At 54.3% G+C, this 18,775-nt stretch overlaps 3 protein-coding genes across 3 annotated transcripts in view; 2 read left to right on the top strand and 1 right to left on the bottom strand.

Moving 5' to 3' along the window:
• Nucleotides 1-1,439: 1,439 nt before the first annotated feature.
• Nucleotides 1,440-3,272, bottom strand: LOC138368186 (G protein-regulated inducer of neurite outgrowth 1-like). The gene has a single exon (XM_069330632.1). The coding sequence runs from the start codon at nt 3,270-3,272 to the stop codon at nt 1,440-1,442; it is 1,833 nt and encodes a 610-aa protein (XP_069186733.1).
• Nucleotides 3,273-10,553: 7,281 nt separating this feature from the next.
• LOC138368187 (uncharacterized) lies at nt 10,554-11,612 on the top strand. The gene has a single exon (XM_069330634.1). It carries the CDS (start codon nt 10,554-10,556, stop codon nt 11,610-11,612), a length of 1,059 nt encoding a protein of 352 aa, XP_069186735.1.
• Nucleotides 11,613-14,296: 2,684 nt separating this feature from the next.
• The window catches only part of LOC138368151 (glutamine synthetase), a 24,857-nt gene continuing 20,378 nt past the window's right edge, over nt 14,297-18,775 (top strand). Inside the window, exon 1 of the mRNA XM_069330453.1 lies at nt 14,297-14,342. The gene's annotated coding sequence lies outside the window, so the exon portion shown is untranslated. The remainder of the gene's footprint in view (nt 14,343-18,775) is intronic.

Genomic DNA, 18,775 nt, shown 5'->3' on the forward strand with positions numbered 1-18,775 from the left:
AAACTCTCCCTCTGTGTCAATTAACTGGAACCTTTCAAACTCGTCTGTGTATAGCTTTGTTAACAACCGGCCCGTAATTAATGATAGTTAAAAAAGAAGAGGACTCTTCAAGTCAAGCAATGTATCTTGCCTCATTGCTTGATATAGGTAATAGTCAGGCAGGCTGGTGGCAGCGTCCCGGGTGCAGCCATCAGTGGTACACCAAATATCAGGTCATATTACCTAAATATAAATAACCAATATTCAATAACTAATATCCTCAAGGCTTTACCTTTACTAATGTTTACAAAGTTTTACCAAGTACAACCAGTAGGAAGTGTTACTCAGTGAATATTGGTATTACTCAGTATCGTCTAGGAAACAATACATTCTAGTGTACAATAGTTTAGTGTTACAACAGTGAAGAGGTCCCTGTTTCTGACAGTGAAGAGGTCCCTGTTTCTGACAGTGAAGAGGTCCCTGTTTCTGACAGTGAAGAGGGTCCCTGCTTGTGACAGTGAAGAGGTCCCTGTTTCTGACAGTGAAGAGGTCCCTGTTTCTGACAGTGAAGAGGTCCCTGTTTCTGACAGTGAAGAGGTCCCTGTTTCTGACAGTGAAGAGGGTCCCTGCTTGTGACAGTGAAGAGGTCCCTGTTTCTGACAGTGAAGAGGTCCCTGTTTCTGACAGTGAAGAGGGTCCCTGCTTGTGACAGTGAAGAGGTCCCTGTTTCTGACAGTGAAGAGGGTCCCTGTTTCTGACAGGGAAGAGGTCCGTGCTTGTGACAGTGAAGAGGGTCCCTGTTTCTGACAGTGAAGAGGGTCCCTGCTTGTGACAGTGAAGAGGTCCCTGTTTCTGACAGTGAAGAGGTCCCTGTTTCTGACAGTGAAGAGGTCCCTGTTTCTGACAGTGAAGAGGTCCCTGTTTCTGACAGTGAAGAGGTCCCTGTTTCAAACAGTGAAGAGGGTCCCTGTTTCTGACAGTGAAGAGGTCCCTGCTTGTGACAGTGAAGAGGGTCCCTGTTTCTGACAGTGAAGAGGTCCCTGTTTCTGACAGTGAAGAGGGTCCCTGCTTGTGACAGTGAAGAGGTCCCTGTTTCTGACAGTGAAGAGGTCCCTGTTTCTGACAGTGAAGAGGTCCCTGTTTCTGACAGTGAAGAGGGTCCCTGTTTCTGACAGTGAAGAGGTCTCTGTTTCTGACAGTGAAGAGGGTCCCTGCTTGTGACAGTGAAGAGGTCCCTGTTTCTGACAGTGAAGAGGGTCCCTGTTTCTGACAGTGAAGAGGTCCCTGTTTCTGACAGTGAAGAGGGTCCCTGTTTCTGACAGTGAAGAGGGTCCCTGCTTGTGACAGTGAAGAGGGTCCCTGCTTGTGACAGTGAAGAGGGTTCCTGTTTGTGACCGTGAAGAGGTCCTTGTTTGTGACAGTGAAGAGGTCCCTGTTTCTGACAGTGAACAGGTCCTTGTTTATGACAGTGAAGAGGGTCCCTGCTTGTGACAGTGAAGAGGTCCCTCTTTCTGACAGTGAAGAGGGTCCCTGCTTGTGACAGTGAAGAGGTCCCTCTTTCTGACAGTGAAGAGGGTCCCTGCTTGTGACAGTGAAGAGGTCCCTGTTTCTGACAGTGAAGAGGGTCCCTGCTTGTGACAGTGAAGAGGGTCCCTGTTCCTGACAGTGAAGAGGTCTCTGTTTCTGACAGTGAAGAGGGTCCCTGCTTGTGACAGTGAAGAGGTCCCTGTTTCTGACAGTGAAGAGGGTCCCTGTTTCTGACAGTGAAGAGGTCCCTGTTTCTGACAGTGAAGAGGGTCCCTGCTTGTGACAGTGAAGAGGGTCCCTGCTTGTGACAGTGAAGAGGGTTCCTGTTTGTGACCGTGAAGAGGTCCTTGTTTGTGACAGTGAAGAGGTCCCTGTTTCTGACAGTGAAGAGGTCCTTGTTTGTGACAGTGAAGAGGGTCCCTGCTTGTGACAGTGAAGAGGTCCCTGTTTCTGACAGTGAAGAGGGTCCCTGCTTGTGACAGTGAAGAGGTCCCTGTTTCTGACAGTGAAGAGGGTCCCTGCTTGTGACAGTGAAGAGGGTCCCTGCTTGTGACAGTGAAGAGGGTCCCTGCTTGTGACAGTGAAGAGGTCCCTGTTTCTGACAGTGAAGAGGGTCCCTGCTTGTGACAGTGAAGAGGGTCCCTGTTTCTGACAGTGAAGAGGTCCCTGTTTCTGACAGTGAAGAGGGTCCCTGCTTGTGACAGTGAAGAGGATCCCTGTTTGTGACAGTGAAGAGGGTCCCTGCTTGTGACAGTGAAGAGGTCCTTGTTTGTGACAGTGAAGAGGGTTCCTGTTTGTGACCGTGAAGAGGTCCTTGTTTGTGACAGTGAAGAGGTCCCTGTTTCTGACAGTGAAGAGGTCCTTGTTTGTGACAGTGAAGAGGGTCCCTGCTTGTGACAGTGAAGAGGTCCCTGTTTCTGACAGTGAAGAGGTCCCTGTTTCTGACAGTGAAGAGGGTCCCTGCTTGTGACAGTGAAGAGGATCCCTGTTTGTGATAGTGAAGAGGGTCCCTGCTTGTGGCAGTGAAGAGGTCCTTGTTTGTGACAGTGAAGAGGGTTCCTGTTTGTGACCGTGAAGAGGTCCTTGTTTGTGACAGTGAAGAGGTTCCTGTTTCTGACAGTGAAGAGGTCCTTGTTTGTGACAGTGAAGAGGGTCCCTGCTTGTGACAGTGAAGAGGTCCCTGTTTCTGACAGTGAAGAGGGTCCCTGCTTGTGACAGTGAAGAGGTCCCTGTTTCTGACAGTGAAGAGGGTCCCTGCTTGTGACAGTGAAGAGGGTCCCTGTTTCTGACAGTGAAGAGGTCCTTGTTTGTGACAGTGAAGAGGGTCCCTGCTTGTGACAGTGAAAAGGTCCCTGTTTCTGACAGTGAAGAGGGTCCCTGCTTGTGACAGTGAAGAGGTCCCTGTTTCTGACAGTGAAGAGGGTCCCTGCTTGTGACAGTGAAGAGGGTCCCTGTTTCTGACAGTGAAGAGGTCCCTGCTTGTGACAGTGAAGAGGTTCACTGTTTGTGACTGTGAAGAGGTCCCTGTTTGTGACAGTGAAGAGGGTCCCTGTTTTTGACAGTGAAGAGGTCCCAGTTTCTGACAGTGAAGAGGTCCCAGTTTCTGACAGTAAAGAGGTCCCAGTTTCTGACAGTGAAGAGGTCCCAGTTTGTGACAGTGAAGAGGTCCCAGTTTGTGACAGTGAAGAGGTCCCTGTTTGAAACAGTGAAGAGGTCCCAGTTTGTGACAGTGAAGAGGTCCCTGTTTGAAACAGTGAAGAGGTCATTGTTTGTGACAGTGAAGAGGGTCCCTGTTTTTGACAGTGAAGAGGTCTTTGTTTGTGACAGTAAAAAGAGTCCCTGTTTGTGACAGTGAAGAAGATCCCTATATTTGACAGTGAAGAGGTTCCTGTTTGTGACAGTGAAGAGGTCCCTGTTTTTGGCAGTGAAGAGGTCCCTATTTGTGACAGTGAAGAGGTCCGTGTTTGTAACAGTGAAGAGATCCCTATTTGTGACAGTGAAGAGGTCCGTGTTTGTAACAGGAAAGAGGTCCCCTGTATGTGACAGTGAATACAGTCCCTTCTTGTGACAGTGATGAATTCCCTGTTTGTGACAGTGGTGGTGGTGGAGCAGGTGGTGGTGGTGGTGGCGGTGGTGGTGGTAGAGTGTTACGGACCCGAGTCCAGCGTCGGAGCACGGAGCAGTGACGACAACGCCATCTGTGAGTCCGCTCCCGAAACCCCCTCCAAATGGACGAAGCCATCTAGTGAGGACGGGATATACCGGCCACAGGTGCTGGATTCCCGTCTTAATCAGCTCGTAACATAGCCGCTGCTGACCTCTGGTGAGGTGGCGCTTAGACAGCAACGCCATCTATGGAGTGGATAGGTGGACGTTTGTGTCTAAGCCTGTAAGTGAGGTTCTCTAGTCTGTTACGGACCCGAGCCCAACGTCCGAGCACGGAGCAGTGACGACCACGCCATCTGTGGGTCAGCTCCCGAAACCCCCTCCAAATGGACGGCGCCATCAAGTGAGGACAGGAAATACCAGCCACAAGGGCTAGTTTCCCTTCCTGATCAGCTCATAACACAGCCGCTGCTGACCTCTGGTGAGGTGGAGCGTAGACAGCAACGCCATCTATGGAGTGGATAGATGGGCGTTTGGGTCTGAGCCGGTAAGTGACGTGCCCTAGAGTGTCCTGATTACTGATGACGTGTCTGATTACAGAGTCGACCTGGGACTGCTGTAACGAACATTGAGTCAGTCTACCCAAGGCAGCCGTCTTGTCTCCAGGTATTTGCTGCAGCAGCTGTGAGTCACCCCCCCGGATGAACACTGAGGTGTTAGCCTGCCCGTGACGTGGCAGCTGAAGGATTGTCATACCCGGGACTGACTGGTGGAGACGCTTAACCACTGGGGCGTTGTGGTGAGGAGAGTGGTCTGTGGGATCACACGAGGCTCCTGACTAGGGTGTGCTACCCTAGTATCGGTCGTGGAGTGGCCTAACCAGCGCTGCTGATTGGAACCTGCCAGCTACCGGCTGGACTTGTGGTTGATGGCCTCCACGACGGTGCCCCCAGTGGTACTGTGATTTGGCTGGCCTGTGGCCAGGGTAGACTCAAGAGAATCGAAGGATTCGTCGTGAGGCCACAAGAGGACCAGGACCTTAGCATCGTCGAGCACCGTGGAACACTCCGCGTCTTCAGAAGAAGACTACTTTGTAGATAATAGTGTTTATACCCCTCCCCAGTGTAACCTTTTATATATTATTTATTGGTGGCGGTAATTATATTATTAAGTTTTTGCCTTTATTTCCCTTCCCCTTTAATTTACTTGCGTTACGGATCTCATCCCTTGAAAGCCACTACTAGCTTGGGGCCAGATACCCTTCCTCTAACAACATCAGAGAAAGAACCCGGTTGCGACCCGAGAGGGCCGTAACATAATTGGCATCCCCAGCGGGATCCGACCCCTTGTCAAGTATGTTTGACAGGGTGGTGAAGTGGCGTAATCCCTGTAAATAATTCCCCCTTTGTGTGACGATCAGGACGTTATACGTCCTGTGCGGTGCTCGGAGTGACTAAGTGCAATATTGTGCAGTGCGGTGCTCGCTGTGATTAAGTGCAATATTGTGTAGTGCGGTGCTCGGTGTGATTCAGTGCAACATTGTATAGCGAAGTGCCCGATGTAATTACGTGCAATATTGGCAAGTGCAGTGTGTGGTGCGATAAAGTGCAATATTGACGTAGAACAGTGCTTGGTGCGTTAAGTGCTAACGAAAGCGGTGTGTTAAGTGCTAGTGTTCCATTTCGGTGACAATGGCAGAAAAATCGACCATCGACGATCTGGACGATGTTCAGGCTTTTCTGAACAGGGAGGACTGTCTTGCCAGATTAAAATATCTGGGCAAACAGGAACTCGTACTGGTGAGTGCCTACCTGGAGATCAAGATACGTGCCAGTGATTCCCGTGTGGAGATCTTGTCCAAGGTTCACCGGCATTTGAAGGCCGATGAGAAACAGGAAAGTGAGGCACAAGGTACAAAAGAAAGTGAAGAAGTAGCTTCCACTGAAAAGAAAGATAAAGAATTAGAGATGAGGCGTTTAGAATTAGAAGAAAGGAAAGCGGAAAGAGAAAGAGAAGAGAAACGAGAAAGAGAAAGAGAAGAACGAGAAAGAGAAAGAGAAGAACGAGACAGGCAAGAACGACGAGACAGAGAGGAAAGAGAGAGACAACATGAGCTAGAAGTATTGCGGTTAGGTGGTCGGAGGCCAACAACGGAAACGAGTCTTTTCGATCCGGTGAGGAACATCAAAATGGTACCGAAGTTCAACGAGAAGGAAGTCTCAAAGTTCTTCGCGGCCTTCGAGAAAGTCGCAGCCTCTTTGGAGTGGCCAAAGGAGAATTGGGCCATCATGATACAGTCTGTCTTGACTGGGAAGGCCCAAATCGCCTACTCCACGTTGTCCCTTGATGACTCCGGCGACTATGACAAGTTGAAGAAGGTAGTGCTCATGGCGTACCAATTGGTACCTGAGGCTTACTGGCAGAAGTTCAGGAACCTGAAAAAGACCTCAGAGCACACTTTCACCGAATTCGCCAACTATCAAGGAGCGACTTTTCCAGGAATGGTGTGCCTCTCGGAAAGTGGAGACCAAAGAAGACCTCGAGCAGCTCATACTGTTAGAGGACTTCAAGGATTGTTTGTCTGGAGACCTGAAGACGTACTTAGAGGAGCAGCAGGTGGAGACCTTGAGTGCGGCAGCCACCATGGCTGAGGAATACATCCTGACGCACAGGCCTTCTGCTAAGTACGTCCCGAGGAATTACCCCCGCCGGTTTGACAAACCTCATCAGGAAGAGGAGAGACCCGTCCCACGAAGCGCTGAGAAGACGCCCCCAAGTAGCCCTCGAAGGACTAGTCCTAACAGTCCGAAACACCGGAGTCTGAGGAGGAATATGGTGTGCTGGACTTGTGGGCAGAAAGGGCATGTAGCTGCTATGTGCCGAGGCAGAAGAGGTAGCGGCCCACGTAGGGAGGTGATGTTAGTGAGCTGTGTGACACCACCAGAGGGAACCCCGTCCCTGATGACTAGTCAGGAAGAATCCAGATTGTTTTCTCCTCACACTTCAAGCGGGTATGTATCGAGTGGTCATACTGGTAGATCTGTTGTAGTGCTCAGAGATAGTGGAGCAGCCCAGTCCCTGATCGTGAGTAGCTCGTTACCCGAGGGAGTGAGTGTGGATGGGAGATAAAAGGTTATCCTGGTTGGGTTTCCGAGGACGCAGTACATCGCCCCCTTAGTGCCGGTACATCTCGACTCGCCTTACTTCAGCGGCACATGTGCGTTGGCAGTAGTCGATACCCTACCTATAGCTGGGATTGACGTGATACTAGCCAACGACTTGGTGACAGATTGGAGCACCAATCATCCCAAGATTGCGTACGAGTCGGTCGGAACAGCAAGGTCTGAGGTAACAGCAGGCAGTGGTAATGTCCAGGTACAGTCAGACCCGGAATCAGGTAACATATTTAATTTGTCCTCTACCCAACAGATCGAGAGCATCCTAGCAGTCTCTCCTGATTCTTCTCTCGACGGGGAACTTGCGGTTAAGGAGGCAGAAGCGACTGAGCGAGAAGAGAGGTCTCGTGTACAAGCACCCACGGATACCAAAGAGTCTGGAGCGAAGGCGGACGAGTACTTGCGGTATGGCAAAGTACAGCGTTCATTGAACCGGCCAGCGATTCCCCAGACGTCGGAGGTATGTGAGGTATGTGTGAAGGGTCTAGTGCCCTCTTCGGTCCAAACCAGGCTAATGGATGTAGCCGGCTATGGACATTACAAGCTCAGGAAGCTTATCCCTCAGTTGACCAAATGTTTCCTAGCGGTATTTTGTTTTATTCTTGTGTGTGTTCTCAGTAAGGACCAGTGGACGACCCAACAGATGATGGCTCCCATGAACGTCGCGAAGAGATCCCAGGGATTGGAGACGTGCACTGTGAGTAGTGCAGTCAAAGGAGGGACCTGGAAGGTGATGGTAGATACAGGAGGTACGAGAGGTGACATTATGAGTGACCGTTTCCGACAGGTTGACACCCCCCGCGTGATTGCTGAGCCTAGATGCAGCGTTATGCGGAACGTTGGTCGACCTGACGGTGGCAGAGCGAATGCCATCCTCGATGTACGAGCAGCCCTGTTGGAACTAGGTGTGAGCCTAGTAGAGGCGTATGCTGTGAGTACTGGTTTAACTGTCGCTGTCACTCTAAATAATACAACCCCTGTATTCCAGGTTCCTGTCTCCCTGAAGGACCGCCGGACCGGTACCAGAAATACCGTCTGTGACCAGCCATCATCGGTGCTACGACACAGGGAAGTGTCAATTCACCCCAGATCGTGTCAATATCGATCCTTACTCGAGAGATGTGAGATTATGCCCCTGCTTGACATCGCAGTGGAGGTGTGGAAGATCACATCAGGCAGGTCATTGCCTTCCATCTACAAGTTTCCTTCATGCCAGAGTTGCCCAGTGGGACAGTTCTGTGGACAAGACAGCCTCGTCATTCCAGTTCTGAGCGTACGTGAGTCCATTTGGAGTTGTGTCCCCGTACTAATTTGGTTTGTGTTTCTCTTTTTAGAACCCCAAACCAAATTCTTTTTGGTGGGGAGGTGTTACGGACCCGAGCCCAACGTCCGAGCACGGAGCAGTGACGACCACGCCATCTGTGGGTCAGCTCCCGAAACCCCCTCCAAATGGATGGCGCCATCAAGTGAGGACAGGAAATACCAGCCACAAGGGCTAGATTCCCGTCCTGATCAGCTCATAACGCAGCCGCTGCTGACCTCTGGTGAGGTGGAGCGTAGACAGCAACGCCATCTATGGAGTGGATAGATGGGCGTTTGGGTCTGAGCCGTTAAGTGACGTGCCCTAGAGTGTCCCGATTACTGATGACATGTCTGATTACAGAGTCGACCTGGGACTGCTGTAACGAACGTTGAGTCAGTCTACCCAAGGCAGCCGTCTTGTCTCCAGGTATTTGCTGCAGCAGCTGTGAGTCACCCCCCCCCCCCGGATGAACACTGAGGTGTTAGCCTGCCCGTGACGTGGCAGCTGAAGGATTGTCATACCTGGGACTGACTGGTGGAGACGCTTAACCACTGGGGCGTTGTGGTGAGGAGAGTGGTCTGTGGGATCACACGAGGCTCCTGACTAGGGCGTGCTACCCTAGTATCGGTCGTGGAGTGGCCTAACCAGCGCTGCTGATTGGAACCTGCCAGCTACCGGCTGGACTTGTGGTTGATGGCCTCCACGACGGTGCCCCCAGTGGAACTGTGATTTGGCTGGCCTGTGGCCAGGGTAGACTCAAGAGAATCGAAGGATTCGTCGTGAGGCCACAAGAGGACCAGGACCTTAGCATCGTCGAGCACCGTGGAACACTCCGCGTCTTCAGAAGAAGACTACTTTGTAGATAATAGTGTTTATACCCCTCCCCAGTGTAACCTTTTATATATTATTTATTGGTAGCGGTAATTATATTATTAAGTTTTTGCCTTTATTTCCCTTCCCCTTTAGTTTACTTGCGTTACGGATCTCATCCCTTGAAAGCCACTACTAGCTTGGGGCCGGATACCCTTCCTCTAACAACATCAGAGAAAGAACCCGGTTGCGACCCGAGAGGGCCGTAACATAGTCCCAGTACTAATGACGTGTCTGATTACAGAGTCGACCTGGGACTGCTGTATTGGACGATGGAGCAGTCTACCCAAGGCAGCCAAGGTCTCTTCACGAGTTGGCTCTGCAGAAGCTGTGAGTCACCCCCGGACGAACTCTACTGAGAGTGTTAGCCTGCCTGTGACGTGGTAGTATTAGGAATTGCCTTATCCGGGGCTGGCTGGTGAAAGAGACTAGCCACTGTGGTGCCGAGAGAGGAGAGTGAACAGCGGAATCACACGAGGCTCCTGCCTAGGGCTCGCAACCCTAGTATCGGTCGCGGAGTGACCTAGACAGCGGAGCTGATTGGAACCTGCCAGCTACAGGCCGGATTGTGGTTGAAGGCTTCCACGACGGAGCACCCAGTGGGACTGTGATTTGGCTGGCCTGAGGCCAGGGTAGATTCGCCAAGAGAATCAAAGAGGATTTATCGTGGGCCGAAGAAGGGAACCAGGGCTACTCATCATGAGCACCGTGGAGCATCCTGTGTCTTCAGAGGAAGACCATTCTGTACATTATAGTGTTTATAACCCCCGTGTGACGGTTTACATATTTATTTATGGTGGTGGTGATTATATATATATATATATATATATAAAGCCGTGCATTTGTATCCCTTCCCCTTTAAGTTTACTTGCGTTACGGAAGACACCACTTGAAAGCCACTACTAACTTGGGGCCGGATACCCAAACTCTAATAACATCAGAGAAGAACCCGGTTATGCCCCAGTAGGGCCGTAACATAGAGCAGGTGGTTATGGTGGTGGTGGAGCAGGTGGTTGTGATGGTGGTGGTGCAGGTGGTGGTGGTGGTGGTGCAGGTGGTGGTGGTGGTGGTGGATGGTGCAGGTGGTGGTGGTGGTGGAGCAGGTGGTGGTGGTGGTGGAGCAGGTGGTGGTGGTGCAGGTGGTGGTGGTGATGGTGCAGGTGGTGGTGGTGGTGTATGTGGTGGTGGTGGTGGTAGTGGTGGTGGTCTACTGGGGAGTGCCAGTTAGCCACGTTCGTGCCAGCACCATTCTTTCTTCTTTTGTATTATTGTTTTACGTAAAAACGTTTCACGGTAAAGAATGGAATCTGTGAACCTGGACCACGGCTGTTACAGTGGGCGTCCCCGTATCACCCCGGCGTCCCCGTGTGTCACCCCGGCGTCCCCGTGTGTCACCCCGGCGTCCCCGTGTGTCACCCCGGCGTCCCGTGTGTCACCCCGGCGTCCCCGTGTGTCACCCCGGCGTCCCGTGTGTCACCCCGGCGTCCCGTGTGTCACCCCGGCGTCCCCGTGTGTCACCCCGGCGTCCCCGTGTGTCACCCCGGCATCCATGTGTGTCACCCCGGCGTCCCGTGTGTCACCCTGGCGTTCCCATGTGTCACCCCGGCGTCCCCGTGTGTCACCCCGGTGTCCCCGTGTGTCACCCCGGCGTCCCGTGTGTCACCCCGGCGTCCCCGTGTGTCACCCCGGCATCCCTGTGTCACCCCGTCGTCCCCGTGTGTCACCCTGGGGTCGCCGTGTGTCACCCCGGCGTCCCGGTGTGTCACCCCGGCGTCCCCGTGTGTCACCCCGGCGTCCCCGTGTGTCACCCCGGCGTCCCGGTGTGTCACCCCGGCGTCCCCGTGTGTCACCCCGGCGTCCCCGTGTGTCACCCCGGCGTCCCCGTGTGTCACCCCGGCGTCCCCGTGTGTCACCCCGGCGTCCCCGTGTGTCACCCCGGCGTCCCCGTGTGTCACCCCGGCGTCCCCGTGTGTCACCCCGGCGTCCCCGTGTGTCACCCCGGCGTCCCCGTGTGTCACCCCGGCGTCCCCGTGTGTCACCCCGGCGTCCCCGTGTGTCACCCCGGCGTCCCGTGTGTCACCCTAGAGTCCAAGTGTCACCCCGGCGCCCCCGTTTGTCACCCCGGCATCCATGTGTGTCACCCCGGCGTCCCCAAGTGTGTCATCCCGGCGTCCATGTGTCACCCCGGTGTCCCGTGTGTCACCCCGGCGTTCATGTGTCACTCCGGCGCCCCCGTGTGTCATCCCGGGGTCCAGGTGTATCACTTCTTCGTCGCGTGTGTCACCCCTGCGCCCCCGTGTGTCACCCTTGGCGTCCATGTGTCACCCCGGCGTCCATGTGTCACCCCGGCGCCCCCATGTGTCACCCCGGCGTCCCGTGTGTCACCCCGGTGTCCCGTGTGTCACCCCGGCGTTCATGTGTCACTCCGGCGCCCCCGTGTGTCACCCCGGCGTCTATGTGTCACCCTGGCGTCTATGTGTCACCGTTGTCCGTGTGTCACTCCGACGTCCATGTGTCACCCCGGCGTCCTTGTGTCACCCCGGCGTCCTTGTGACACCCCGGCGTCCGTGTGTACCCCCGGCATCCTTGTGTCACCCCGGCGTCCTTGTGTCACCCCGGGCTCCGTGTGTAACCCCGGCGTCCGTGTGTAACCCCGGCGTCCGTGTGTAACCCCGGCGTCCGTGTGTAACCCCGGCGTCCGTGTGTAACCCCGGCGTCCGTGTGTAACCCCGGCGTCCGTGTGTAACCCCGGCGTCCGTGTGTAACCCCGGCGTCCGTGTGTAACCCCGGCGTCCGTGTGTAACCCCGGCGTCCGTGTGTAACCCCGGCGTCCGTGTGTAACCCCGGCGTCCGTGTGTAACCCCGGCGTCCGTGTGTCACCCCGGCGTCCGTGTGTCACCCCGGCGCCCCCGTGTGTCACCCCGACGTCCTTGTGTCACCCCGGCGTCCGTGTGTAACCCCGGCGTCCGTGTGTAACCCCGGCGTCCGTGTGTAACCCCGGCGTCCGTGTGTAACCCCGGCGTCCGTGTGTCACCCCGGCGCCCCCGTGTGTCACCCCGACGTCCTTGTGTCACCCCGGCGTCCGTGTGTAACCCCGGCGTCTGTGTGTAACCCCGGCGTCCGTGTGTAACCCCGGCGTCCGTGTGTCACCCCGGCCTCCGTGTGTCACTCCGGCGCCCCCGTGTGTCATCCCGGGGTCCAGGTGTATCACTTCTTCGTCGCGTGTGTCACCCCTGCGCCCCCGTGTGTCACCCTTGGCGTCCATGTGTCACCCCGGCGTCCATGTGTCACCCCGGCGCCCCCATGTGTCACCCCGGCGTCCCGTGTGTCACCCCGGTGTCCCGTGTGTCACCCCGGCGTTCATGTGTCACTCCGGCGCCCCCGTGTGTCACCCCGGCGTCTATGTGTCACCCTGGCGTCTATGTGTCACCGTTGTCCGTGTGTCACTCCGACGTCCATGTGTCACCCCGGCGTCCTTGTGTCACCCCGGCGTCCTTGTGACACCCCGGCGTCCGTGTGTACCCCCGGCATCCTTGTGTCACCCCGGCGTCCTTGTGTCACCCCGGGCTCCGTGTGTAACCCCGGCGTCCGTGTGTAACCCCGGCGTCCGTGTGTAACCCCGGCGTCCGTGTGTAACCCCGGCGTCCGTGTGTAACCCCGGCGTCCGTGTGTAACCCCGGCGTCCGTGTGTAACCCCGGCGTCCGTGTGTAACCCCGGCGTCCGTGTGTAACCCCGGCGTCCGTGTGTAACCCCGGCGTCCGTGTGTAACCCCGGCGTCCGTGTGTAACCCCGGCGTCCGTGTGTCACCCCGGCGTCCGTGTGTCACCCCGGCGCCCCCGTGTGTCACCCCGACGTCCTTGTGTCACCCCGGCGTCCGTGTGTAACCCCGGCGTCCGTGTGTAACCCCGGCGTCCGTGTGTAACCCCGGCGTCCGTGTGTAACCCCGGCGTCCGTGTGTCACCCCGGCGCCCCCGTGTGTCACCCCGACGTCCTTGTGTCACCCCGGCGTCCGTGTGTAACCCCGGCGTCTGTGTGTAACCCCGGCGTCCGTGTGTAACCCCGGCGTCCGTGTGTCACCCCGCCTCCGTGTGTCACTCCGGCGCCCCCGTGTGTCAACCCGACGTCCTTGTGTCACCCCGGCGTCCGTTTGTCACCCCAGCGTCCGTGTGTCACCCCGACGTACTTGTGTCACCCCGGCGTCCGTGTGTCACCCCGGCGTCCTTGTCACCCCAGCGTCCTTGTGTCACCCCGCCGTCCGTGTGTCACCCCAGCGTCCTTGTGTCTCCCCGGCGTCCTTGTGTCACCCCGGCGTCCTTGTGTCACCCCGGCCTCCGTTTGTCACCCCGCCGTCCGTGTGTCAGCCCGGCGTCCAGGTGTCACCCCGGCGTCCAGGTGTCACCCCGACGTCCAGGTGTCACCCCGGCGTCCAGGTGTGTCACCCCGGCGTCCAGGTGTGTCACCCCGGCGTCCAGGTGTGTCACCCCGGCGTCCAGGTGTGTCACCCCGGCGTCCAGGTGTCACCCCGGCGTCCAGGTGTCACCCCGGCATCCAGGTGTCACACCGGCGTCCAGGTGTGTCACCCCGGCGTCCAGGTGTGTCACCCCGGCGTCCTGGTGTGTCACCCCGGCGTCCAGGTGTGTCACCACGGCGTCCAGGTGTGTCACCCCGGCGTGCAGGTGTGTCACCCTGGCGTCCAGGTGTGTCACCCCGGCGTCCAGGTGTGTCACCCCGGCGTCCTGGTGTGTCACCCCGGCGTCCAGGTGTGTCACCCCGGCGTCCTGGTGTGTCACCCCGGCGTCCAGGTGTGTCACCCCGGCGTCCAGGTGTGTCACCTCGGCGTCCAGGTGTGTCACCCCGGCGTCCAGGTGTGTCACCCCGGCGTCCAGGTGTGTCACCGCGGCGTCCAGGTGTGTCACCCCGGCGTCCAGGTGTGTCACCCCGGCGTCCAGGTGTGTCACCCCGGAAGCTTGAGCAGCCTGGCCGTCATAACTGATGGGGCGAGTTGATGGTACCTTGTGAGACCTTCCTTCACAGTTTACCAGTTTAGACCACTCAGCCACGCAGTTACCTCCCCCCGTCCTTCACTCCCCCCCTAACCCTCGCCCACCCCCTCCATCACCCCCCCCACTCCCTCACCCCCTCCATCACCCCCCACCCCACCCCCACTCCCTCATCCCCTCCATCACCCCTCTCCCCACCCCCACTCCCTCACCCACTCCCAACCCCCCTCCCCCCCACTCCCTCACCCCTCCATTACCCCCCCCCTCTCCCTCACCCCTAACCTCCCCCCCCCCCGGGATCCTACCTATAAAGGGCCCGCCCCGGGCTGATGGTGGTTCAGTTGTTTTGAAGAATTTGTGAGTGACGGAGACCAGTGAAGGTAACCTGCCTTGTTGCTCCTGTGTGTATACCTCTAGTAAACTCTCACACCTCTAGTATACTCCCACACCTCTAGTATACTCCCACACTTCTAGTATACTCCCACACCTCTAGTATACTCCCACACTTCTAGTATACTCCCACTCCTCTAGTATACTCCCACACCTCTAGTATACTCCCACACTTCTAGTATACTCCCACACCTCTAGTATACTCCTACACCTCTAGTATACTCCCACACCTCTAGTATACTCCCTCACCTCTAGTATACTCCCTCACCTCTAGTATACTCCCTCACCTCCAGTATACTCCCACACGTCTAGTATACTCTCACTCATGTATACATGCTGGTGGCGTGTATACATGCTGGTGGCGTGTATACATGCTGGTGGCATGTATACATGCTGGTGGCGTGTATACATGCTGGTGGCGTGTATTCATGCTGGTGGCGTGTATACATGCTGGTGGCGTGTATACATGCTGGTGGCGTGTATACATGCTGGTGGCGAGTATACATGCTGGTGGCGTGTATACATGCTGGTGGCGAGTATACATGCTGGTGGCGTGTATACATGCTGGTGGCGTGTATACATGCTGGTGGCGTGTATACATGCTGGTGGCATGTATACACGTAACGTAAACTTAGGATACATTAATATACCTCATTGCTAGCCATAATCACTAGGAAGTATACCCAGTAATATATACCCAGTCTGGGAGTGGGGAGTTAGGCCTATGTTGGCCCCAGCTAGGAGGAGGGGGGGAAGTGTTGTGTTGACAACATATGTGGTCAGAGGGAGATAGTGACAACATATGTGGTCAGAGAGAGATAGTGACAACATATGTGGTCAGAGGGAGATAGTGACAACACATGTGGTCAGAGGGAGATAGTGACAACATGTGTGGTCAGAGAGAGATAGTGACAACATATGTGGTCAGAGGGAGATAGTGACAACACATGTGGTCAGAGGGAGATAGTGACAACATATGTGGTCAGAGGGAGATAGTGACAACACATGTGGTCAGAGGGAGATAGTGACAACACATGTGGTCAGAGGGAGATAGTGACAACACATGTGGTCAGAGGGAGATAGTAACAACATGTGTGGTCAGAGGGAGATAGTGACAACATGTGTGGTCAGAGAGAGATAGTGACAACATGTGTGGTCAGAGGGAGATAGTGACAACATGTGTGGTCAGAGAGAGATAGTGACAACATGTGTGGTCAGAGAGAGATAGTGACAACATGTGTGGTCAGAGGGAGATAGTGACAACATGTGTGGTCAGAGGGAGATAGTGACAACATATGTGGTCAGAGGGAGATAGTGACAACACATGTGGTCAGAGGGAGATAGTGACAACACATGTGGTCAGAGGGAGATAGTAACAACATGTGTGGTCAGAGGGAGATAGTGACAACATATGTGGTCAGAGGGAGATAGTGACAACATGTGTGGTCAGAGAGAGATAGTGACAACATATGTGATCAGAGAGAGATAGTGACAACATATGTGGTCAGAGAGAGATAGTGACAACATATGTGGTCAGAGGGAACTCATTCTCAACACTTTCACTTACCAAACAATGGTTGACTCTACCACACTCTGATCTATTTATAACTTATTATTATCTCAGCAGCCGTCCACCCCTCACTCTCAAGGTATATATATATATATATATATATATATATATATATATATATATATATATATATATATATATATATATATATATATATATATATATATATATATATATATAATTTTTATGTCTAAAATATTAGCCTGGAAACCTTTAGCAAATAATCAGTATTATTCTTCGTTCCCATTGGAATGGAACTCGGACCCGTAAGACCAGAAGGCCGTGGGTTATATAACACGAACGACGCGATGATTTACAACCAGTTACAGACGGGGTTGTGGGGTTCAGTCCTTGAGCCCATTATGTGCACGGGGTGGGTGTGGGGTCCACCACCGCCCACGGGGTGGGTGTGGGGTCCACCACCGCCCACGGGGTGAGTGTGGGGTCCACCACCGCCCACGGGGTGAGTGTGGGGTCCACCACCGACCACGGGGTGAGTGTGGGGTCCACCACCGCCCACGGGGTGGGTGTGGGGTCCACCACCGCCCACGGGGTGAGTGTGGGGTCCACCACCGCCCACGGGGTGGGTGTGGGGTCCACCACCGCCCACGGGGTGAGTGTGGGGTCCACCACCGACCACGGGGTGAGTGTGGGGTCCTCCACCGCCCACGGGGTGGGTGTGGGGTCCTCCACCGCCCCCGGGGTGGGTGTGGGGTCCACCACCGCCCCCGGGGTGGGTGTGGGGTCCACCACCGCCCACGGGGTGAGTGTGGGGTCCACCACCGACCACGGGGTGAGTGTGGGGTCCACCACCGCCCGCGGGGTGAGTGTGGGGTCCACCACCGCCCCCGGGGTGGGTGTGGGGTCCACCACCGCCCACGGGGTGGGTGTGGGGTCAGTTGGGACAGGGAAGGATTTTTTGTTTATTATTTTCTCTACCACAGACGTGGCCACACATTAACAATGCTCACCACCATATATATATATATATATATATATATATATATATATATATATATATATATGACAATGTCAGACCACGGAGGAAAAATGAAACAGGAATTTCCTTAAGTACTTTCATATATTAATATACGAAAGTACTTAAGGAAATTCCTGTTTCATTTTTCCTCCGTGGTCTGACATTGTCACATTTTTAAATCACGTGTTTATTTTCGTGATATACACACACACATATATATATATATATATATATATATATATATATATATATATATATATATATATATATATATATATATGTATATATATATATATATATATATATATATATATATATATATATATATATATATATATATCTATATATACATATATATATTCTTCTCTCCTCCATGGACACGGTGAGAGATGTGTTAAACATTTAGTTCAGGGAATTTTCGAGCAATTAACCACAGCAGGTGATTGTAGTGCTTTTAAAATGGTAGCCTGACCTACATACATACATACACAGATTTACGTCTGTCCTACATAAACGGTGTTCGGGGAGGAGTGAACGCCGACCTGCAGGACGGGAGACCGTCGCTCTACCGTCCAGCCCAAGTGGTTGGGCCAGGCGGCACTTAAACAGTCAACACAGTGAACACGGCCGCCTCCAGGACCTTGCTAGCGGGTGACGTCCCAACCACTGCAGGAGCGGGCGGCCTTGGCTTCCCCACAAGGAACGGGGGATAGGTTGTCCTGGAGGGTAGATGGGATAGGTTGTCTTGGAGGGTAGATGGGACAAGTTGTCCTGGAGGGGTAGATGGGATAGGTTGTCCTGGAGGGTAGATGGGACAGGTTGTCCTGGAGGGTAGATGGGACAGGTTGTCCTGGAGGGTAGATGGGATAGGTTGTCCTGGAGGGTAGATGGGACAGGTTGTCCTGGAGGGGTAGATGGGACAGGTTGTCCTGGAGGGGTAGATGGGATAGGTTGTCCTGGAGGGGTAGATGGGACAGGTTGTCCTGGAGGGGTAGATGGGATAGGTTGTCCTGGAGGGGTAGATGGGACAGGTTGTCCTGGAGGGGTAGATGGGACAGGTTGTCCTGGAGGGTAGATGGGATAGGTTGTCCTGGAGGGGTAGATGGGATAGGTTGTCCTGGAGGGTAGATGGGATAGGTTGTCCTGGAGGGTAGATGGGACAGATTGTCCTGGAGGGTAGATGGGACAGGCTTGTCCTGGAGGGTAGATGGGACAGATTGTCCTGGAGGGTAGATGGGATGGGTTGTCCTGGAGGGTAGATGGGATGGGTTGTCCTGGAGGGTAGATGGGATGGGTTGTCCTGGAGCGGGACAGACTATTGTCCCGGCAGACAATATAGTCAGCCTCCACCACATCACTGCCTAATGCATTCCACCTGTTATCTACTCTGACACTGAAAATGTTTTTTCTGACGTCACTGTGGCTCATTTGGGTACTCAGTTTCCACCTGTGTCTCCTTGGTCGCGTCCCACCAGTGTTAAACAGTTATCTTTATCTACCCTGTCAATTCCTCTGAGAACTTTGTAGGTTGTGATCATGTCTCCCCTTACTCTTCTGTCTGCTAGTGTCGTAAGGTGCATTTCACGCAAGCCTTTCTTCGTAACTCATGCCTCTTAGTTCTGGGACTAGTCTAGTGGCATATCACTGAACTTTTTCAAGCTTCGCCTTGTGCTTGACAAGGTACGGGCTCCATGCTGGGGCTGCATACTCCAGGATTGGTCTTACATATGTGGTGTACAAGATTCTGAATGATTCCTTACACAGGTTCCTGAACGCTGTTCTGATGTTAGCCAGCCTCGCATATGCCGCAGACGTTATTCTCTTTATGAGGGCTTCAGGAGACAGGGTTGGTCTGATATCAACTCCTAGATCTT

Source organism: Procambarus clarkii, chromosome 24 (genome assembly GCF_040958095.1).
Source record: "Procambarus clarkii isolate CNS0578487 chromosome 24, FALCON_Pclarkii_2.0, whole genome shotgun sequence".
Lineage (NCBI taxonomy): Eukaryota > Metazoa > Arthropoda > Malacostraca > Decapoda > Cambaridae > Procambarus > Procambarus clarkii.